Below are 23,045 nucleotides of genomic sequence, written 5' to 3' on the forward strand. Positions count from 1 at the left end.
TATTGAATGCCTTCCTTATTTTCAAGTCATTTTACAGAGTAATTTTACCATTTCTAAAGAAGAATTCAGAAATCTCTATGAAGCAGAAGTCATATTCACATGGTTTGTGTTCAAAATACTTTTTCTTTTTTTTTTCCTGGATATGATCTTGTATGCAACAATCAGCAAGATTAATAGGGTGATTAGAGATGCTTCCAGTGTTTTAATTTTGGGTTTCTGGGTTGCATCAGGAGTGTAATTCTGGGAATTATTCACTGCCATTCAGAGAAACAGAAACACTATTGTACAAACCCCGTGCTCAGGCAGTAACACAGCTCCATTTCTATTATGACAGACTTCGCGGACTAAAATTAAACTGCAAATTACTTGTAACAGTGAATCAGTGACTAATAACTAAATAATAAATGTATTTGAGAAGTTATTCGTGAGGAGTTCAGAAGTGACATATGCTGACTAGATTATTCACACTTGATTTTGGTAGACACTTCATTAGAAAGAAATATTGTTCAAAGCATTTGATTGTTTTGCATCTGGTGTATTTTTCTTATTATTCAAACAGTTCAAATAACAGTCAATGAGGAACATATTTGATGAGGTTTTTCCCTATTCACTGTGAATAAATTAAACACAAGTAAATTTTTCATTTCATAATTGGTCATGGGAATATTTGCTTAGGACTAATATTTCTCTGTCTTGATGAATTTTACGGGCAGCACCAGAGAATTCGGTGGCACACCAAACCCACCAAGAAAGCAGGAGCTGTAGGAAGCCAGAATTATTTCCCACAGCGAGCATGCACCAAACATGCTGTGCAAGTCAATGAAACCACACGTGGGTTATGTGTTGGGTAACTACTCCCACGTGCAGGTAGATGCTAGGTGCCCGGTAATGCCCTCTGCCTTCCTCGCAGCCCCCTAACCTTGTTCCCATCCCCAGGCCGTCTTTGACTGCGTGGTGAATTCCCTGAAGAATGTCCTCAACATCCTCATAGTCTACATGCTCTTCATGTTCATTTTTGCCGTCATTGCTGTGCAGCTCTTCAAAGGCAGATTCTTCTACTGCACTGATGAGTCGAAGGAGCTGGAGAAGGACTGCAGGTATGGCTGGGCAGGGGCTGTGGAGGGAGCCTGAGGTTCCTCTGGCACCAGTAGCTCCTGGCTGTCCCAGAGCTGCAGCAGTTGAGTGATCTGCTGAACATGGCAAGGCTCCTTTTGCTTCAGCACAGTAATCCTAGAGGTGAATTTTCTCTTTTGTTGTTTTAATACCTTCACCATTCCTGGTGGTGGTGATCTAGTGAATGATTACTTGAATGCATGAATGATACAGGGGAGAAAGCTCCTTCTCCCAGCAAGGGCTGGGTGTGAATTGAAGGTAAAGCACACCTTGGGAGGGGTGGCATGACTCCTCTTTCTACCTGCTGCCTGTTTTCTCACAGCTTGTGCAAATTAAGAAAACAGAATGAATAAATAATCAAAAGTGAGTCAGTAGGAAGTTAAGGAACTCCTAATTAGCTAGAAAAAAGGACTGCATTTGAATATCTTAAGAGCCCTATCACGCTTTGTCCTTGGCAGCAGACTGTGGAGGTGTGCTGCTCCCCGCAGCAGGTGGCTTCCTCACTTGCCTTTTTCCTTGGCACCCAAACTGCATCCTCAGCACTGCCTGGGGCTGCCTGTCCGTCCGTCCATCCATCTCCCCTTGGTGTCCCTGCAGCGTGGGGCAGCAGCATGACTGCTCTCACTGCAGCTCTGCCTTGCAATAGAGCTAATGCACTGCAGAAAAGTGTGAAATTATAGAAGAATGTAGGGTGGTGAAGAACTCTCCAGATACCAGGTCCAAGCTCCTGTCTCTCAAAGCAGGACCAATTCTGAAGTTATATACAGCCTTCAAGTAGGAACCAGAGGCCAATCCCCATCAAACAGTAGAGATTTCTACAAGGTCAGACAGCTTGAGGCCAGCATGCCGTTAGCTGTCAGCTTTGTCCAGCAAATGAATGTCTTGATGACATTTATTTAATTTCTAAACGTCAGACCCAGTTCCTGAGGCTCCCCTAGACTTTGCTTGTGTTCCCTATCTTTGGGCAGCCTGGCCTGGTGGGATGTGCTTGGAACCAGATGATATTTAAGGTCCCTTCCAACTCAAACCATTTGATGAGTCTACAAACCTAGGGGCTGTACATGGTCAGACCCTGCTGTGCTGTACCCCAATACATCAGGGCCTCGTTGAGCCATAGCATGTGGCTGTTTTGGTTTAACTCTCCCTTTTGGTCTGAACCTCTGTTGTTCCTAGGGGTCAGTACCTTGACTATGAAAAAAATGAGGTGGAGGCACAGCCCAGGGAATGGAAAAAGTACGAGTTCCACTACGACAACGTGCTGTGGGCTCTGCTGACGCTTTTCACCGTCTCCACGGGAGAAGGGTGGCCAACGTGAGTACGTGGGGCTGGTGGGGTCAGGTGCTGCAGGGGTAGCAGCAGCTTTCCATGCTGAGGGACACGTCAAGGGCAGGTGACCTGTGGAATAGGAACAGTTTTATCAGCCAAGCTTTGACTTCCCCTTTTGTCATTCGTGGGTGAGTCAGCGGGCAGCATCTTGCCTTTTTCTTGGTGCTCCTCTGAGCTTGCACACTGATGCCGAGGAGGCTTTCAGTGCTGACTACCCTGCTTGCTCCTGTCTCCTAGCTTTGCACACCTTTCTTGAGTGTAAAATTTGTAATGGAAATATAAGAAAATTAAGGGAAAAAGTATTGTGACCTATGCTGAAAGTATACTGGGTATTTGAGCCTCCAGACTGTTCAGCATATGACTTTATTTTGGCAGGCGTTTCTGCTGGGACTGCAGTTCATGGCTGGGGTGTCTACATGGCAGGACTTCCTTGTCCTCCACATTCAGTTATTTAATAAAATAGAGAATAAAACTTAGAGCATCAGCATGTCCTTTCCAAACCCTCACTGTTCCCCTAGATACTCAGAGATCATCAGTACCTTTCTTTTCCCACCCATATTTTATTCATATTGACCAGAGCAGAAGAGAAGCCAGATCTAACGGTATCCTCTCCCCCTCACTTGGATATGTGGATCTGTACGTAACAGATGGCAATCATTCATCAGAATGGTGAAAACAGAGAAGGTTTCCCTAAAATATCCTCAAGGAGAACTTCTTCCCAGCCACTAAGATGGGAATGAATTTGACCTGAGCATATGTGGGAAAACCCTCTGTGCGAGTGAAGGCCAGCGAGCAACTGTAGGGGTGTCATTGGTGCTTCTCACTGATTCCACTGACATTTCTTCTCTCTCTGCGCTTGCTTGCAGTGTATTGAAGCATTCAGTGGATGCTACCTACGAGGAACAGGGTCCCAGCCCTGGCTACCGAATGGAAATGTCTATCTTTTACGTGGTGTATTTTGTTGTCTTCCCTTTTTTCTTTGTGAACATCTTTGTGGCGTTAATCATCATCACCTTCCAAGAGCAAGGAGATAAAGTGATGTCAGAATGCAGCCTAGAGAAAAACGAGGTACCCACGTCTTATGAATTGAGCCACTGTGGGTGTAAGCACCTGGGGGTCCAGAGCTCCTCAACACTGAGGGGAGTTCACTCCTCATCTCTCCTGCAGCAGGAAGGGCTTCAGAAAGTGTGGTATGATGTGCTGAATGTAGGGCCTAGAGAATAGGCACCAAGCATCTTGGAAATTTTCATATTTTGCATTAAAACAAAACCAGGGAGAGTCCCCAGCTGCTGCCCTTGAGCTAAGCAGTACCCATATCCCTCTGGATCACACCTCCACTTCCAAGTGGAGATAGCGTTGCATGTTAGCTCAAGCATGCATGTGCAAAAGGAGGCAGAAGTGCTTGGTGTGAGAGGGGCTGCTTGTCAGAAATCAAAGTGAAATGCAGTTGCTGCTGCTCCCCAGTGGAAAGCTGCTCTCACCAGGCTTTTTTTTTTTGCCTGGCTGAGACAGCATCCTCCTGCCAGCAGCCAAAAGGAGATTCCTTAAGAAGAGCATAAGAACAGGGCAAGTAAGCACAGTGCTTTCATTTAACACAGTAGCAAATGCAACCATTTTCAGCTTAGGGACATCCTGAATTGGACGTGGTATCTCTGTAGTTAACAGCATCTGTCTATCGTTCTTCCACAGACATATCCAGTTTCCTCAAGAACCCAGGCAAAATTTTAGCATTTGCAAAATCCTTTGTCTGGGGTCCTTTGGCTTCAACTACCTGTTGTGCAGAAAAAAAATCTCTCTTTGTTCATTTTGAAACTAAAGCTTGATTTTTGATTAAAAGAGTTGACTTTTAATCAGTTACTCAGTGTTTCAGTTATTTGTCTGTTTAAACAAAAAGTCCAAAATAAAGTAGAATATTTTGAGATGATTTACCCACATTTTTTTTCAGCTGGGCAGAAAGTTTTCGTCTTGAGATTTGCAGTATGACAAAATTTGAGATTTTGAATTTTTATCTCAATCCAAGATGAGAAAATGTTCCAGAATCAAAGCTTCCTGTGGGTAGAAATAAATTTTAAAGTACTTTTCTACTTAAAAAAATGTGAACAGAATTTGCCAAGGGTATCTTTGAGAATACAGCCTGTAATTCTTTTTGGGTAATTTATTGATTGAGTTCAGTTCACATTTCATAGAAATTATTAGGTGGAGAGGTTTTTCTGTGTGTGAGGACACACCTGAGCTTCACTATACTTTTGTTTTAAACACAGCATCTTCACCAGTCCTTCAGTTTCTGGAATTCTGTATCAGGCAGATTGTTTTCTGAAGCAAGCCCATGAATTTAAAACTTATTTCCTTAAGCAGGAAGGGATTGGGATCCACCGGGTGGTGAACAGGGTTGTGGGAGGCTACAGGAATGCTGTGAGGTTTGGGATTTCCATGAGTGTCCAGGAGTGATCACAGTTTGGGGCTGGTGTGCTGCATTTCACAGTAGTATTCAGTACTTGCATCGTGTGTTGGAAAGGCTTAGAAATGTCATCCTCCACTACGTGCTCCACTCCCAGCAATAACCTGACTGATGGAGACTGTCAGCCCTTTTTTGTATTCTTCTCATCCCATTTCTGTTTTGTAGAGGGCCTGCATAGACTTCGCCATAAGTGCCAAGCCGCTGACCCGCTACATGCCTCAGAACAAGCAATCTTTTCAGTACAAGATGTGGAAATTTGTGGTGTCCCCTCCCTTTGAGTACTTTATCATGGTCATGATTGCTCTCAATACTATTGTTCTCATGATGAAGGTTAGTGGGCTGTTACTGAATCTTTGCAATTTCAGGCTAGAAAATACGGTGTTTGCTGTGGAGGGTTTGTGCTCTCATCTGGGGGGTTTGGCAGGAATATTGCCACTTCTGATCTCCACTTCTGATCTCCCTCATGTTGGTTTTAGAGGCCATGGGGGATTTCTTCCCTCCCCAGAGGGGAGGTGGTTTGGTTGTGATCAGACCTTGTGAGTGGGAACTGGACTCAGCCCGTGCTTCCTGCACAGAGCAGGTTCGCTCTCTGGGTGTGCTCTAAATCCAGCTGTGCCAGGGAGATTGCTCAACTTTGTGTCAGGCTTTGGGGACAAGATCCACAGTCCTTAGAAGTACAAGATGTGGGTGTCTGGTTATTGCAGATTATCTCCCCTCCTAACCGTTGTCTAGCTTAGAGTATTTCACAATCAAGTGGTCACCACCTTCTTAGGGTCTGCTGGAATTAAACACAGTTCTGCACTTGTTCTCTGGTTTTGGAAAACACCCTTCCTCCTTTCTGGTCCACGACGTGCTTGCAGGGAGATGTACAGAGCAGCAGGACCCCAGTCCCAGGGGTAGCCCCAGCTGTAGTCAATGCTGTGATTCTGGCCTGGCATGCATACCCATGTTCCTACCCAAAGTCTTGCTTAAAGCAAGTACTGAACCTGGCACTAGAATAGGCAGGAACCTTGTGATACAGCCAGGAAGGTTTTACTCTGCCATCATAAAGGATCTTTCAGTAACATCCTTTCTTCCATCCTGGTTTAGTTCTATGATGCTCCAGAAGCATATGAAGAAATGTTGAAATGCCTGAATATTGTGTTTACGTCCATGTTTTCAATGGAATGTGTGCTGAAGATCATTGCCTTTGGTGTGCTGGTATGTGCCTTCCTCATTTATTTTCAACTGTTTCTACGTGAAATGCTTCTATTTCATGATGTACATTTAAAAACAAGCAAACAAACAAACAAAAAAAAAACGTCTTGCAAAGAGATAATAACCCCTGGATCCCTCTATCCCCTTTGTGTTCTCATTTGGCAGAATTATTTCCGAGATGCCTGGAATGTCTTTGATTTTGTAACAGTGTTGGGAAGTATTACTGATATTTTAGTAACAGAGATTGCGGTAAGTACAGTTTGCTCAATTTGTTTCATTTACCAACAAAGCTGTACCCTGTCGAGACATTGCACCTTTTCCCCACCAGCCCTCTTGCTGCTTCGGGGACCCACAGTGTGACAGGGTCCCTGGGTGCCCTGGCAGCCTGCTTCCATCAGCTCTGCTCTTTCCACAGAGATGAGCACTGCTGGCTGCCCCAAAGCCTCTTGTGCCAAAAGCTCTGATGAGAACAACAGTGCTGGTGACTCTGCCAGGAAGCAGGCTCTATTTCTCCTTCAGGAAAAGGCTCCGACCCCGAGCCATTTTTTGCTTATTAATGGAAAAATCCTGTTGAATGTAATAGAGAGACAATATCAAAAGGAATCTAATGAAGACTGCTGGCTTGTAGCGTGTGGTGCTTTGCAGGGCACACACGCACACCAGCATCTCGTCTGTCTCTCCCAGCCCATCTTGACTATGGGACAGGGCAAAGGTGATAAGAGAAGAGAGAATGGGAACATAAAAGCAACCAGAAATTCACCCGCTTGTGCAGTCTGCACTGGGGGAACACAGTTTCTGTGCTGTGCACAAAAGTTTTGCAGGGCAATTATTAATTAAATAAAAACAAAACTATACCACAGGATTCATTGGCCACCCTTCCCATGTCTGCTCTCTCCCTGCTAATGACTCCTGGAGATTACATTAAGTGCACAAATGTACCATTAAATTCTAGAGGATTTTTCCATAAGGGCAGCAAATGACTCAAGCCTTGACAGCCTGAAATTATCCAATTTAAAAATGTGCTGGTTTCCTTTCCCAATGCATGTTTTAGCTGATGATGCTGTATCTGTATGTAATGGATTTGAACTTTACCATAATTTTTTCTTCTCAGTCCCCAGGATTTGCTTATAGACCTCTTTTATGTGTGCTAAGCACTATGTTCCCCAGACTTCTTTACAGGACATTCAGCTGGTGCTAAAGAACATTATTACAACTGCTAACAAAATACATTATCTAACCTCCTTGATACAAAAAAAAAATACAGAAAAAGCCAACTTTTACTCCCTGTGCAAATGGTGTTTAACAGTTGATGAATCTTGTAGAGTTTGCATTGCCTTTTGCTCTTAGTGGACAGCCTACAGCCAGGGTAGAGTCACTCAGCTCAAGCACAACGTCTGGCTACCACCTCCATGTGCATCAGGAGATTTGTTCTGCTGTGGCAGGCACTGAATGCTTGCCTCCGTTCCCTCTGCCTTGGGACGGGCTTTCTTGCCAGGTTTAGGCACTCAAACCTTTGCCTTTGTGTGAAAATCTATGGAAATGTTTGCAAGTCAGCCACAAACATGGACTGACTCTTTTCGCACCATCCTTCTGCCAGTGTTACCAGCATAGTGAACTCGCCATTGTTACGGGAGCCTGTGGTCTCCAGGTCTGGTAAATGCTCCTTCAGGAAGAGAAAGAGTAAGAGTTAGTGCATAGTTAGTGGCTCCTCACCTTCCCCTGGTCTTTTAGCTAACGCTAAATGTGCTCTCAGAGACCCACCTGAGACCCACCTTGCTGCATCAACCTCTGCTCTGCAGTGCTTCCTCTGGCTTCCAGCATCAGATAGTGCAGCAGTGCAGGGATGCCTTTGGAGAGCACCATGAATTCTCTCTAAAACAGGCAGCAAAATCCATTACAGCTAAGCTCCCAAGTATCTATACACTTTTCTCTTATCTTTCCAGGTAATAATTGAGAGTCTTTTGGTTTGACTAACTAGACCCATCAAGCCAAACGTTGGGGAAGACTGCCTGCTGGAGTTCAGCCTGCTCTGGCAGTGCATCCAGCACGAAGTTGCTCACAGACATCTCTCTCATATCAAACCCATGTGTTGCCCATTGCCACTCCAGCTCCTTACCTCTTGGTTCTCTCTCTCAATCCACAGACCAATTTGAGCTGCATGTTCACTAAATCTTCTCTTTCTGCAGCATTTCTGCATAGCCACTGTGTCTCCTGCCCATGCACTTTCCCCTGCAGAGTACCTAGAGGTCCCCCCTGCCTACTTGCTAGAGCTGTTTTTCAAAACTTCTTTCATACGGCATTTCTCTGATCTCCCTCCAGCCTGTGCCTGCTTGCAGCAGCACACTCACACACACTGGATGGCTTTTGCAGCCACTGGTGTATTATTTTTGAGCTGCCTGCATCCATCTCTGAGCCTCCAGACAGGGTGATGGGCTGAGAGTTCAAGCACATCATGCCAAAGAGGCGTTAGGAAGTAGCTTACTTGGCTTAAAGGTGATGCATTGACTCGCTGCTTCACTACTCAAGGGAGAATTTGCAGCAGTGCCCCAGAGACTGCGTTCATACCACAACTGTTAACGGCAGAAAATAATTGCAGCTTGCAGACTGTCACAGGGCATTTGCTTCATCCAGAGCCTCGTGGTGTGGGTTGTCTTGCAGCAGGCTCTGCACTTGCCAGTGCAACCCCCTGTCCTCTCTGAGGTCCGAGGACACTTTATGGCACCTTGTGTGGAAGATGATCAGAAGGGTGCCATGCTGCTCTGGTCCTGTTTTGTTGGGTCCACAGGAGGTGGCAGGGTGCGCTACCCTGACCCATGGCACATTGGGGTCCCAGAGCTGCCTGGGAACCACCAGCACTGTTTCGCTGTTTGCGGAGTGGAACAATAGGTTTATATTTTCAACCACCTTTGTGGTATAGGCTGCTATTTTAAATCAGGGCTGTGCCTAAGTCACTTTAACACTTCTGCAATTTAGAACCAATCACAAATAAAAGTGCTGAAGCTGTCTGCAGGCAGCCCAGGCCGTGCAGAGCACCAGGGCTGAGGCAAGGACCGGTGGGCAGGCATTTTTTTGTTTGCAGGCATCATGCCCCATCTTTACCCATGTATTTACTGACTCTGCCCAACTGCTTTTTGCCCTTCACATTCCAGGTAGGGGAGAAAGATAACCGAGGGTGGACATCTGCTCTGCACAAAATGCTGTAGCCATGCTTAGCGTCACTTTGGGCTCGGTGCACGAGCTGGGGAGCAGCAGCTCTCTGCAACGTGTGACTGTGCTGAGAGTAACCAAAGAGATCAGATCTTTGCCCCCTGTGACCCAGAGCCATGTCCCCACTGCAGGATGCCCTCTTCCTTCTTTGCCTTCCTCTGCTCCAAGCTGCTCGCAGCTGCTGGGCAGCCGTGCAGGCACCTGGGGGGCAGTTGGCCCTGCCCCGTGTTGCCCATTTATACAGGAAGGTTTCTCAGGCAGAGAGATGCCCAGGTGACGGTGCAATGTTGATGCTACCATTTGTGGGCACCCATCCCCAAAACAAACTGTGAAGCCCTCCTGCTGCTGCTGGTGGCAGGACGCTTTCTGGGGATGCATCAGAGATTGGGTTGGGTTGGAAGAGGCCTTTAAAGATCACGTAGTCCAACCCCCTGCTAAGGGGAAGGGACATATTTTGCTTGATTTTGAGGTCAGGCTAGCAAATAGTTGCAGGAGCACTGGTTTTCTGCATGACTAACTTACGGTTTTCCAACTGTGAGTGTCCTCCAAGGTAACTCAGTCTGCTCACCTGGGCGGTCTCATCTTGAGAGTCTCGGCTTCCACCAGCCTTGCTGCATCGGTACTTTGAACCACTGAAAAGTAAAGATAAAAGGAAAAGAAATGTATTGATTAATTGCTTTATTTTAATTTGGTAGTCATGTCATATGTAATTTATTTTGTGAATGCGGTGGAATATACATATTTTTTTATTTCCTTAGGCAAAAACATGCATGTCAGTTTTTTTACCCTCTTGGTAATTGGAGTAAAATAGTAAAACAGGTGGCACGAAGGAGAAGCTGTCCTGGCTTCTCCGGCCGGCCTCAGGAGGCCGAATGGGTGTATGGCAAACTGACATCTATTTCTGTGCCTGGAAATACAAAAAAAAAAAACATCCTGAAAAGTGTTTGTGAATTGTCTCCCAATTTGCATTACAAAAAGAAATGCAAATAACAACTGCACTGTCTGTGTTACCTTTAGGATCTCAGAACCTGTTTTGGTTTGAAGCATTCTTTAATTTATATAATTATCATAAAAATAACACCCCCAAAAGCCCAACAGTTCTTTTCCAGTGAAATTTTCAGAGTTTCCTTTTTTGCTTGTCCTGATTACTCATTTTCTCTTTTGTTTCCTGTTTTGTTCTTTATTTTCCTTATCTACCTGCTGAATCACGCCATCCAATCAACATACAATGCGAAAACCATGTCTCCGTCTGTATGTTGTGCACCTGCTGCTCAAAAAAATAAATTTGTAAATAATCTTGCAAATATCCATCCATGAAAACATCACATATAGGACACGGTTGGTTTCATTGAATTTAAACAATTATTTAAATTCTCTGCTTTTATTTTCTCTCGTTTTTCTTTAATTTAATTTGTTTTGATGAGATTTCCGATTGCACTGGTGAAAAAGCCTCACTGCAGCGTGCCTCAAAACTGGCTTCTGTTCTGCATCTTCTTCCCCTTGGCTAATTGGTGACGTGAGGCAAATGCAGTTACCAATAGCCTGTTCTCCGCTGTTTGTTACACCCGACACTGATAAAGGGGAGACTGACACTTGCTTTATTTTCGTGGAAAATTGAATGAGAATAAGAAGGAAGGATGCTTCTGGATGACCTGGATGGGAAAGCCTTCCTTTTGTAAGTGGTGGCACCAAATTCAATTCTCAGAAACTGTTTTGTTTTCCTTTTACAATGAGATGTGTTGTTTTTTCTGGAGAGGGAAGCAGAACATTTAGTAGGACTGTCTTCGTATTTCAAGCCAATGGTACTTGTAAGGCAAAAGAAAAAATAAAATAAAGCCATTATGGACTTGCTTCCCTCAAATCAAAAGAGAAGTCATAGGAAAGATTCTTTTTATTAAACTTTGAAAACTCTGGCATACCAAGATATGGAAGTATTTTGCCACCACAAGTGGACCCAGAGTCCCTGGATGCAAAAGCAAATACCTCAAGTAAAATGAAGAAGTCACAGTATGAATAGGGCTCAGAAGAACTGGGAACCAGATTCCAATATGAATTTGAATGCCTAATTCCAAAGGTGTCTTTGGAAATCAAAAAGTAAGCAAAAAAGGATGAATAAGGAAAAATGTAATCAAAAAAGATTCCATTCTTAATTATCCTGGCTATGACTAATAATAACACGAATGAGACCATGAGCTTATCAAAAAACACTCGGTCACCTGACAAAAGCGCTGGGATCTATTCTAACTTAATGTCTGGACTTTCTGTTGCACAGTTGCTGTTCAGGAACAAATCAATGTGAGGCTTCATGACAGCCTGCACATACCCTCCATGCTCACCTAACGGTGGCTCCAGGAGGAAACTTTTTGATAGGAAACAGCGAAGAAGGAAAGGAGGCTGTGTAAGTTAGAGGTTTGCTCCACGTGGTCTGAGCGGCGAGTCCTCTGCGAGTGCTGCAGTGGCTGGAACCACGGCGGTGTGTGGGAGCTGGGGGACATCTTTGGGTGATTCGTCTTGGGGCACCCCGGGCTCAGGCAGCATGAAGAAGTGCTCTGGCATCAACTGCTCATGTGAGTAGTGGAAAAATGAGCTTATCTTCATTTGCCCAAATTTTGGCTTTGTTGCTGTTAAAGTATTGCAGGTTAAAGGTTTCAGTGTTTGTCCGGTGATTGTTAGGGTTGTGGTCTCTGTGGCCATCTGCCCAGGTCCAGGCTCCTTCCATCGCTTGGTGCCCAAGGCCCATGAGTTAGATCTTGAGGGCACCAAGCTGCCTTGCTGCTTCTGCTGATGGGAGCCACCAGTGACTGCAACAGAAGGACCAAAGTTAAAAGGTGATGGGGCATAGGGTGAGATCTCAGCGTCACACACCTATAAAACCATCTTTACAGTCTTCCTGGCTTTGGATGAAACGACGTCTTAGAGCTGTAATGGTAGAGTTGCAGGCAGGCGTGGCAAAAATACTCAGCCTCTGAAAATCAGGAAGGGATTTCCCCAGGCTTCAAAGGAAGCCAGGACCCTATGCAAGATTCAGTGGCTCTTCTGCAATACTGGCAGTGTCACAGATGTTTAAACTGGAGCACAACTACCCATCAAAGGTAGTTCATGTGTTTAAATACCTTTTCCTCAGTGGTAGTTCCTTAGCAGCATAGACTAATTCTTGCCAGAAGAACTGGCAAAGTGCCCTCGGTGCTCCTGTTCTTGGCTTGGTCGGACCCCTCTGCCCATGCCTCTACGGCGGCTTTGCAACTTCAGGCGTGCCGAAGACAGAAAGCTGAAGTTCCGAGATGTTGGGTTGTTTTGAATTTTGCAAATGGGCACCCATAAGAGGTAAGGTGAGCAGCCCAGCTCCTGCTGGGGTTCTTGTTTTGTGGCAGTGTTGGGTAACCTCCTTTGCTAATCCTCCAGAGCACGTCCAGCTGTTCCATGGAAAGCTCATGGGCCCATTTCAGGTTTTAAAGTCCAAAACACTGAGTCCACTGAGTCTTGATGTTTTGCTGCTGGCGTGCAGAGCAGAGCTTATTTGGCATCCCTGCGGTCAGTGGGCACAGCTCCTGTGCTGGGGAGGAAACCTCTGCTGTTGTAGGTACAGCAGGAGGAGATCTAGAGCTGTATGCCCTATCCATCATGGATTTTCTGCTTTTTTCTATGAAAAACATCCTGAGAAAGATCAGGAAAGATCAGGAAAGAGCAGGCTGTCCATGGCTGGACAGCAGGCAAGGACAATTCTTTCTTTATGATGTCTCTTCTCCCCCTTCCCTCCTCCCCTGTGCTTTCACTGAGCTCTGGGGACGTGTTGCATGGAACCCCATGGGGTCTGTGGGCAGCAGGGTGCCCTCAGCACCAGACCCCAGCCACCTCCCCTTTCAGGGAAATAGTGACAAGGCAGAGAGAAATGCCTTTCTGTTTGCCAGTCCTCAGGTGGACTGCAAAACCATAAAGCAACGGTGCCTCTTGTGAGCACCTGGCAGCCTTTTCAGCATCTGTGCAACAGAAAAAAAAAACAAACAAAACCCTGGAAACAAAGACCCTGATGATCCAGAAGACGACCATGTGCATGTCACATACTACAGGGGTAGCTAGAAGGAAGGAGAATCAATGCAAAACGCTGCCATACACGAGAAATATCGCAACGTGGAGTTTCCCCTTTAACTGCATGCAATGCTGATACCTGCCTGGAGAGCTGCGTGGCCAAAGGAGGGGTTTTCTATGCGGTGTGCCAAGGGTTACACACGCCCAGCCCTCTCACCCGTCACAAGCGTGTGTGGTTTTGCCTCCCGACGAACGGCGCAGAGAACGGTCCTTTGTGGGCTCTGTGTACACGGGTGATGCTGGATTTTCCTGGGTTGCGAGGGATTCCCCACGGAGCTGGGGCTTCTGCTGCCCTTTAGGAAATGGCAGTGGATAAGCCAAAAAAAGGAGGGGTTGGGACCGGGAGGGAAAACAAACAAACAAAAAGAAAACTATTTGCCCATCCAAATCCCAAGGAGTGGAAATTTGCAGCCAAGCACAGTTTTGAAGCCCCCACTCATCCTGCACGCACACCACGATCCTATAGAAAGCCCCAAGCTGCACAGGGCCAGCCTGTGCGAAGTGTGACTTTGCAGCCAGCACAGTCTAAATCAGACGTGAAGCATTGTGCTAACTCTGGTTATGAGATTATAGCAAAGGCTGAACAAAAGAAAGGTTTCTCTGCTAAGCTGTATTAACACGGAAGAGGGAGGTAAGGCAGGCTCCCACACTGAGACCTGGATCCTGCAGATGCTCCTGTGTGCATGCCCTTTGGAGGAGCCTTAGGCTTGTGCATGGGGAGATCTGGCTCGAGCGATGCTCCGAAGGCAATAATTTGCCTGATTTGTAGTGGTGCAATGAGCAGGGTCACGTAAGGGCTGATCCAGCTCCTACAGGGGCATTCCCGTGATTACAACGGGCTCTGGTTTAAACCTTTGCCCTGGGCTGGATCCAGCCCTGCTGCTCGCCGGGTGCAGCTGCCCAGGCAGGAGAATCTGGAGCAGGCGGCCGGTGGCTCTCCAGCTCTCCAGCCGTGCTCAGGCTCTGTCCCCTGGCTCTTGTACAGCCCTTACCTGCTAAGGTGAGTTCAGCCAGTGAAGGAAAGGTAACCAATCGAAAAATGAAACAGAATTGTTGCTCAGAGACAGGTGTTGGATATTTAGTACCTATTGCACTGACCTTGACCAACCCAGGGGAATCCTTGCTTGTGGCTTGCCTGCCAGAGCTGCTTTTTGTTGCTGACTTGAATGAGCTCGGTGTTGTCTGCTCTTTCATGGAACATACCTATGCTTTTCTCTTTTCTCTTTATTTGAGGATTGAGTCTGATATACGGTCTGTGCCTAACTCTGAGCTGCTTGCGTTTTTAACATGAGAGAAACCAAGTGCATGCCTGAGACTGATTTCTTGAACTCTTTGATGGGATTGGTGGAATGCGATGCTAATGGCCCAAAACCTGAGCTGGCATTTAAAGGAATGAATAGATCCAACAAGCCCCCCAAATTCAGCATGAGCTCTGTAGCCAAATGAGCAAGAAATGTGGGTCACGTTAATATGACTGGGTGTCTTCTGGTAAAACGATAATACAAGAGAAAGACTGTTTCTGCTCATCTTTACCAACACGAGCTCCTTATGATTGTATTTTCCCCTCCACTGCTTGACAGTTTGAAGCGGGCCGTTTCCTCTCTTTAGCTAACTCAGTCAAACAAGTGGCTGTGACCAGAGAGTCACAAATAAGTGAATTGGAATAGGTACAGAACGGGGGGATATTTTTCATCTCCTTAAAACAGGAGGGCAAGAGGGATCTGGCTTTTGCATGTTTTGTTTTGGAAAGAACCCTCTCTAGATTAGCTCATTGGGGCAAGCAACCTCTTTTCCATAAAGGAAAGAAAAAAAAAAACAGGGTGTGGGGTGGGGAGAATCACACAAAACAAATGGAAATCAGAACCTGTCTCCAGAAGTTATTTGATCCACCTGTGAAAGCATACTTAGTAATAATTAAAAACAAACAAACAAACAAAAAAAAACCAGCAGGTTCCTAAGGCATCCACCTGCTGACCACTTGACCTCCCCCACCGATTTGCTGCCAGTGATCCATCTCCCAAAGTCTTGCTGGTGCCATTTCTCCTTGACAAGCCTGTCCAGTCACAAGCTGTATACAAATATTTAAAATCTGCAGGTTAGAAAACATCCTTATTTTATCAAGGATGTTTTAATCTTCCCTGGACAATGCCTTCCTTTGTTATAGCAGAGGCTACGTATGCAGACTGTTACAACCGTCTTGGCTTAAGATCAATTCATTGCAGAAAGCAAGCAGACCAAGACTTCAAAACAACCTCGTTCTTTATAAAAATGATACCATGGCACCATTACCTCTCCCTGAGTCTTTAGGGGAGAAAATCTGCCTTACTCAAAGCAAACAAGACCTCCATGGACAGCGTGGAAGGGCCATTTCTTTTTCTATCATTGACCCAGGAGTAGAGGGGAGGGCTCTTGTGGAGAGGGATTTTCTCATACTTGCTGCATGTGGAGTGATCTGCACTGACGAATGTTTCTTTTGGAAGGTTTTCTGGTGGCCGATTTGCTGCTTAGATCGTGAAGCTGGTAATTTTAATTTCTTTTTTGCGGGCTGTGGTTTCTCATCGCGTTAATTTCTGAAGGACACAAAACCTTTACTTTCCGCAGGACAACTTCATCAACCTCAGCTTCCTGCGGCTCTTCAGGGCAGCCAGACTTATCAAGCTCCTCCGCCAGGGTTACACTATCCGCATCTTGCTCTGGACGTTTGTGCAGTCCTTTAAGGTGAGAGTTGGGCCGCGGGGAGACAGGGAAGGGACGTGGGGAAACGCTTTGCACTTCTGCAGCATCAGCCACTGACCATCAGAGAGCTTGCCAAAGGAACGGCCACGCTGCAGCTCCACCATGCAATGGCAGTAACGCTTGTTCTGCACCAACATCAGCTGGTTTGCACTGAGCAGCCCCTGAACGCTGCAGGTGCTGAGCTTTTTGGAGTATGAGTCTGAAAGCACCCAGAATAAGTTCGTAACACTGAGGTTGCCCTTGAAACCATCACAAAATCCTTAGGGCGAAGTGTCAAGGTTCAGGTATTAACAAAAAGAGAAGACAGTCTCATTACTGAGGGCTTTCATGCCTGCTATTTGCCTGCAGCAAGTGCAAGGATTAGGTTTAAAACTTACCTCACTTTTTTGCAGGTTAAGAGACATAGTCAATTAGTAAAAGTGTGGTAACGTGTTAACCCAGAGTAATTTGTTTGTGTATATAAGTCCTGGTAGAATTTAACAGAGGAGAAACCCAACCATCAAGCAACTAATGGGAAAGGACCGGGGGGCATGCCTTAAAGGACACAAGCAATGAGATTCCTTAGGCCATGTTTTTCTTGAGGGCAGAGAGATAAAACAGTGCTGCTGCTCTCACCTTGTAACTAACGAGGTTTGCTGCAGCCAAGAGAGCCTCTCCCAGAGGCTGAGAGGTGGGCTCTGGGATGTGTCCACCCAGGGGGGCATCCTTGGACTGCGTAGTCTTGGTCAGACCTGAGAGGGGGCTCAGCCAGGGCTTGCTTTCTGAGTGGTGTGGGCAGCTGCCAGGTCGTTAACACATTGGCAATTATGCCAGTCTGAAACGTGCTGTTCCAGGTGTGCCTTGCACAAACAAACCACATGTGGCATGGGCTGCTGCCTTGCTCTGTCCCCCTGCAAAAGTAGGGGGACACGAACCTGATGTGTCCCAAAGGCAGGGCTGCAGCACAGGCACCCGGTCTGGTGGGTGTTGGGCTGACAGGGACACAACTGTGTCTGTGGCAGGATCTGTCTGTCTGTCCTCTGTCCACCCTCTGAGCTGAGCTCTCATCCCTGCGCAGAGGTGCCCAGCAGAGGTCCTTGGCTGCAGGCTGCATAACCCCTCTCCTGTCCCCATGGTCAGGGCTTCTCAGCTGTTCAGCTATTGCTAATTAAGAGGCATTAATTACTCCTTCATTTAGCCTGAGTGCAAAGTAGCTATTACTCCCAGCTTGTGCAATATAATTATGTTGTATTGCTCACTGATTTCTCATGAAAACTCAGAATCTTTTTTGCCCTCTTGGGGTGCAGACTGTGCCTAATTCAGAGCAGAAGCTTGTTCCTTGAATATATGTTTTTTTCTCATACTAAATTTATAGCAAGGTCATAAAAAATTAAGGTTTGTCTCTCCAATTATGCATAGGAAGCACTAGTGCCTGCCAGTAGCCACAGTGCCTGCTGCAGAGCTTCTTATTGTGTGTTCCCTTGTTACTGCTTGTCTGCCTGCAAGGATACCTACAGAGCTCTTGGAAAACCCAGGCTGGTTTGTAATTGATAAATGCTTGGTTCTGGGACTGTGGCTGCTGAAAGCTGCCAGGATTGCCCCTGTTCTCTTCCCAGCTTCTTCACCTAAAGGACAAACACCACAGAACGTAATGCTGCCAGGAATTAAATACTACCAGCTAAAGCATGTGTTTGCTGTCATTAATACCTTCTTCTCCTTTCCCACAGGCCTTGCCTTATGTGTGTCTCCTCATTGCAATGCTCTTCTTCATCTATGCCATTATTGGCATGCAGGTAAAATTTTGGCTCTGATACTGACCGTAAGTAGCCTGGTTTTGTCCCGCAGGGTCAGGGTGGGTTACTGCCTCTGCAGCAGCATCGATGCCTGCCTTAGGAGGAGGCACAAAAGCTCTTCGTGCCTGGTGTCAGGTTAACTACAAGTGCAAAAAAGGGCCACCTTTTCCTACCCTTACTGCCAGGTGTCATGTTGAACCTGCTGCTAATATTTGTGGGCGTACAAGGGGAGAGCTCACAGACCAGGTCTGGGCTGCAGGCACCTGGTTCTGGGCCCTGCCCGTGGGTGAGAGCAGGGGACACGGCTGCAGCCACTGAGCTGCTCAGGCTGAAAAGAGGTGAGAAAACTTTCTTGGCCTGGGCTGGAGCTGAACAGCAGCACTGGAAAGGTCTTCTTGAAGATGAAGCATGTTATCCTGATTTTTTCCACCATTTGATTTCCACAACACAATTCTACCTCCCTGCTCAGCACTGAAACCATTCCAACTATTCAGATTTCTCAAATCAGGGCAAATTCTTTTCCTGTTGCCGCTTCTAACTCCACCTCGCCACCTTTCCTGACCACTCCTATGTGAATCTACATGAAGCTGTGTTTGCCCTGTAACACTTCTGCTCTCCGTGGCAGGTATTTGGAAACATTGCGCTGGATGACGAGACCTCCATCAATCGGCACAATAATTTCCGTACCTTCCTGCAAGCCTTGATGCTTCTGTTTAGGTAAGTATGCAAAATATTTGCATACAAAATATTTGTATGCAAGCAGTAAATAAATCTTTGTTTTCCCATATGCTGGGAGTTGGGCACGCAGCATTTGAAGTAAAGCACTCCATCCTGCTTCCTCATCCTTAAAGCTAAGGGTTTGCCCTTAGATAGATCAGATACAACACACCAGCATCTCCAGAAATGAAATTAGTCCCCTCCAGCTCAGAATAGTCACTTGAAACAAAACTCTGAATTTCCGTAAGGCCAGATAATTCTTCAACCTCTGGTTCCTCTCCAGAGCCACAAAGTGGGAGAGAGCAGGGGGAGGCAGCAGGACCGTGATGGGGAGCAGGTTTCTGCACGAGGGAACAGGGCTTAAGGACTAAATGCCACTGGTACAATCTGCTGTATAATCCAGTGGCCTGGGAGCCGTTTCAGTCTGCACTGAGCACTAAGTCATCCCAGGCACCAGGACCCCAGGGTCTTTGCCCAGCGCTGCTGCTTGTTGGAATTTGTCATCTTTGAAAGTGGGGCCGAATTCTGGGTGTTTGCGAGATTTTTTGGGGAGCTGAAGTCTCAATATGAGAATGAACAGCTTTGCACCCACTCTGCGTGATTGTAAGTAATGCTACAATGGGTTGGGCTTTTCATAGAGCTGTAGGACAGCCCTAAAAGCACCTCTGAGTGGGGTGCAGAAACAGAGGGAGAAAATCTGAGGTTCTGTGAAAAGCCAGAGGAAGCAAACATAGGGATCCCTCGGCCTCTGATCCATGCATGCGCATTGCAGGGGTTGGTTTATTTTGAGGGCAGACCCTCCGGGCCTGCCAAGGTTTTCCTTTTGGCTATATTTTGCCACACAATAGAGGGTAAATGTTAGGATTTGCTTAGGGTTCACCTACCTGTCACTTCAACTCTCACACCCAAAATGAGGGGGAGAAGGGAAAGGAGGGAGAAAACCCAGGAGATGGTCACAGGACTTTGGGTCCAGGTTTTATGACAAAGCAGGCCAATGCAGTATTTCTGCATCTGACAAGAGCAATCGAGAATTCAAGTGGAGGGTCCTGGCTTCATTTCCCAGCATCTCCACTGGGTTTGCCACCAGAGCTAGGGCAGAGATGCTAGGTGCTCCAAAAGGACACAATATAATCTGTGTTTATTCCTGTTTCTGCTTTGTTCTTGACTTATTTAACTCCATCTGGCTTTATTCTTCTTAAACTGAGCATAGCCTATCTGAGCCTGTTTGGTTCCTTTTGCCTCCCCATAACAGAGGGAAATATTCTCCTTTCTTTTGTTGGCTGCTGAGACTCCTAAGGCAAATATATTTCTCACCACCTGGACACAACCTTCCTCCTAATTACCTCAGTTAATTGGGCAGGGATGAGCTCACCCCCCTGCTTGCCCTCCCGCAGGAGCGCCACGGGGGAGGCCTGGCACGAGATCATGCTGTCGTGCCTGAGCAACCGGGCCTGCGACCCGCTCTCCGGCCTCACCAAGAACGAGTGCGGCAGCGACTTTGCCTACTTCTACTTCGTGTCCTTCATCTTCCTCTGCTCCTTCCTGGTAAGTCAGTCCCCATCGCTCCCAAAACGCGGGTGCTGGGGTGGTTCCTGCCAGGCCCTCCCCGCCCCCTTTTTTCCCCTTCGCCCTGGCTGGGATTTGTACAACGTTACGAGCCCGCTTTGCTAAAACCCATTTATCATCCTGGTGATAAAATCCCTTTAATCCCCAAAGAGACCATTTAGTCATTAGTTTAAAGGGAAGGGTTTTATCTTTCTTCCCACGGGGGGTCTAATATTTGGAATTAAGCATTAATCTGTTTTGTCTTGATTTGTAATGTGGCCCTTTGAAGAAGGGGATGGGAGGGCAGGGAGAGAATGGCCGAGATAACATTGGTGCAGAAGTGCTTGTAGCAGGCAGCCGGGAGCATCACGCTTGTTAGATGGTGTTTTTTGTTTTCTTCGACAAATAAATGTATTTTCTTCTGAGATGGTGTCAGGAAAGCTTTAGACATGAAAGTACATGGAGCTGATGTGCTTGATGCATGCCCGTGGCCATCGTACGGGGCTGAGTCTAAGCTTTTAATACGTGCCAGTGTCTTTATAATCACTTGTGTGCATAAAAACCTCTCTGCTCTCAGGGCTTGGTTCTTCCCTACACTGCTGGGACAGAGGAATGGAAAACCAGGGACAGGGACCCAATTAAACTTCAAGCAGCAAGAGATAAAAATCACAGCTCTGAAATGTCCCAAAAAGCTACACATCAAGCCTGCTTTCAGTTCCATGGCTTGATTTTTTTAAATATAAGATTTGATGTTCTGTGCAGCTAATCCCTGCTATCATCTGAAACCTTTAACCAGGAAAAAGAGGTACATGTGGCAGTTTGATGCCATACATAGATAGAGCAGCTTCAATGGCCCCTACCGAGTTCCTTTGTCCAGCTGCTGCTGCCCCTTTGACATCCTGGGGATTATTTCTTCTGCATATATTAAAAAATGTGGAGCCCTGAAAGCTCATGCAAAGTTAATGCTCCATTTACAGATCCCTTCAGCACTCTGTACTTTAAATCCTAAATCCTTTCTTGTACAAATCCTTCCCTAACATCAGACATTCTCGTTGGTATTTTCAAGCACATCATTGTTCCTAAAGCCTTTTCTTTAAAAAAGAAAATAAAAATAAAAATAATAAAAAATAAATTAAAAAAAAAAATGTCCCCCAGCTCACCCTTCCTGGCTGACATCCTGGAAATGCAGTAGCAGGCGTGGAGGCTGGGGCACACGTGTGTAAACCACGGCTTTGCATGAGCTTTGCCTCTGAGCCGGCGCTCCCAGCACACCCAGTGAAACCACAGCCTGGGTCTGCTGGCAGGGGTGGCCAGGGCTGGAACTCATTTCTTAACATGCGCTCAGCACTTCATTGCAAGGAAGCGTGTGGGTCCCCACAGGCGATTAAAGCATTACAGAGCCACAGCCCGGCCGGGAGGGAACGTTTTAATGGTTTGCTGGGTGGTGTTACACCGTGGGTTTGGGGGAAATTGGGTAATGTGTTTGTTTTGCAATGTTGTTTCTGGCTCTTTGTGGATGGCCAGCCTGACATCATTTTCCTCCTGTAAATTTACACAGTAGGAAAATATAAATTGAAATTAAAAAATACAGGAACTTTAGAAACAGTTTTATGTAAGTAAGGGAAAACTGCCCTGAGCCACGGCCAGAGCTGGGATCAGTGCAAGGGGCTTGGGATGAAGGGGCAAACTCAACAAAGTTACTTTACCTCTCGATGTTCTGGGGGTACCGTGATACGTGTGGGGTTCCTGCAGCTTTGCCCATGTTATAGCAGTCCTGAGAGCTTTGATATCTTCAGAAACACCCTTGAATACCTTCAGCATGCCCAACTGGCCGGGTGTGTTTGTGGGAGGGAGCCAAGCAGGCGCTGCCAGACTGGGTCCTGGTACAGCAACACCTCATGTGAGCAAACACTGCTGATGTGTTTGTGGTGCTTCCAGTCTTTGAGAAGCTTATTCAGAGATAGTTTGGACTGCCCTGGGTTGTTGTACGGGTGATTCATTAAGGACTGTGCTTGTAGGCACCAGTGGATGACGTCCCAGCAGGACCCCATGCACTGTGTGTTCACCGAAGTTAGGGCCTCTCCCTCCAGACTGCTCAGGAACATGACTTCTAAACAGCACAAGCCCCAGATCTCCACTGTCTGATTTGCTTTTAATGGCTGGCAGATGCTGATCAGCCAGGGACATCCACGTTCTGCTTGGCTTTGCTGCTTTGTGGCCGTGGTGCAGAGCAGCAGCTCGGCCTCCCTACAAGAGGCAGAAGGACAGAAGCCTTCCTCGTGCCCCTCAGGTCTTTTTCTGGCACAAGAGCATCTGTTCCCACCTGCCCTCCTGGTCTTCCTTTCTGCCAGCTGCAGCTTGATCTTCTCCCATTGAAATCCTTGGGTCTCTTCCATTAGCTTTAACGAGAGGAGACTTAAAAAAACAAAAAGCCTTTGCAGAGAACAGCCATCAGGGAGAGGAGCTTTTTATGTGTCCTGCCCCTTGTCTTTTTAGGGGATCTTTGAAGGTGTGAATTGTTACAAGCTTAAAATAGGATGTTCAGGCTGAAGAATGGCTTTTCTTCTAGCTGTTATATCTTGATTTGCCTTGCTATGAAAGTGCTGGAAGAGCTGGCACGATCCAGTCAGTGAAGCAGCAGCAGCAGCAGCAGCTCATGGGCCAGCCTGTGCTGGTGTGAAGGGGCAGCCCCAGGCAGTCCATGGTCGTGCTGGAGAACCTCACCAGTGACAGAGATGTGACAAATTCTCCAAGCCGTGCAAACCTGCCTCGTACCACAGAGCTGGAACTGCCTTGGAGAGGGCAGGGGAGGAGGAGGTGACAGCAGGTCGCTGGGTACCCAGGGCTGGGTTTGCCAAGTTCATTCCCTGGGGTGCAGCTGCTGCCTG

General features: G+C 46.7%; 1 protein-coding gene across 7 annotated transcripts in view; it reads left to right on the forward strand.

The window, feature by feature from the left end:
• Nucleotides 1–23,045, forward strand: part of LOC101794161 (voltage-dependent N-type calcium channel subunit alpha-1B) — a 297,197-nt gene that overhangs the window by 243,087 nt on the left and 31,065 nt on the right. For all 7 annotated transcript variants that reach the window (XM_072025248.1, XM_072025247.1, XM_072025249.1 and 4 more), the window contains 10 exons: nt 937–1,097; nt 2,287–2,424; nt 3,306–3,507; nt 5,063–5,227; nt 5,987–6,097; nt 6,260–6,343; nt 15,989–16,105; nt 17,830–17,895; nt 18,521–18,612; nt 20,007–20,157. In XM_072025248.1, coding sequence (XP_071881349.1) covers nt 937–1,097; nt 2,287–2,424; nt 3,306–3,507; nt 5,063–5,227; nt 5,987–6,097; nt 6,260–6,343; nt 15,989–16,105; nt 17,830–17,895; nt 18,521–18,612; nt 20,007–20,157 — 1,287 coding nt within the window. The remainder of the gene's footprint in view (nt 1–936; nt 1,098–2,286; nt 2,425–3,305; nt 3,508–5,062; nt 5,228–5,986; nt 6,098–6,259; nt 6,344–15,988; nt 16,106–17,829; nt 17,896–18,520; nt 18,613–20,006; nt 20,158–23,045) is intronic.

This window comes from Anas platyrhynchos, chromosome 18 (assembly GCF_047663525.1).
Source record: "Anas platyrhynchos isolate ZD024472 breed Pekin duck chromosome 18, IASCAAS_PekinDuck_T2T, whole genome shotgun sequence".
Lineage (NCBI taxonomy): Eukaryota > Metazoa > Chordata > Aves > Anseriformes > Anatidae > Anas > Anas platyrhynchos.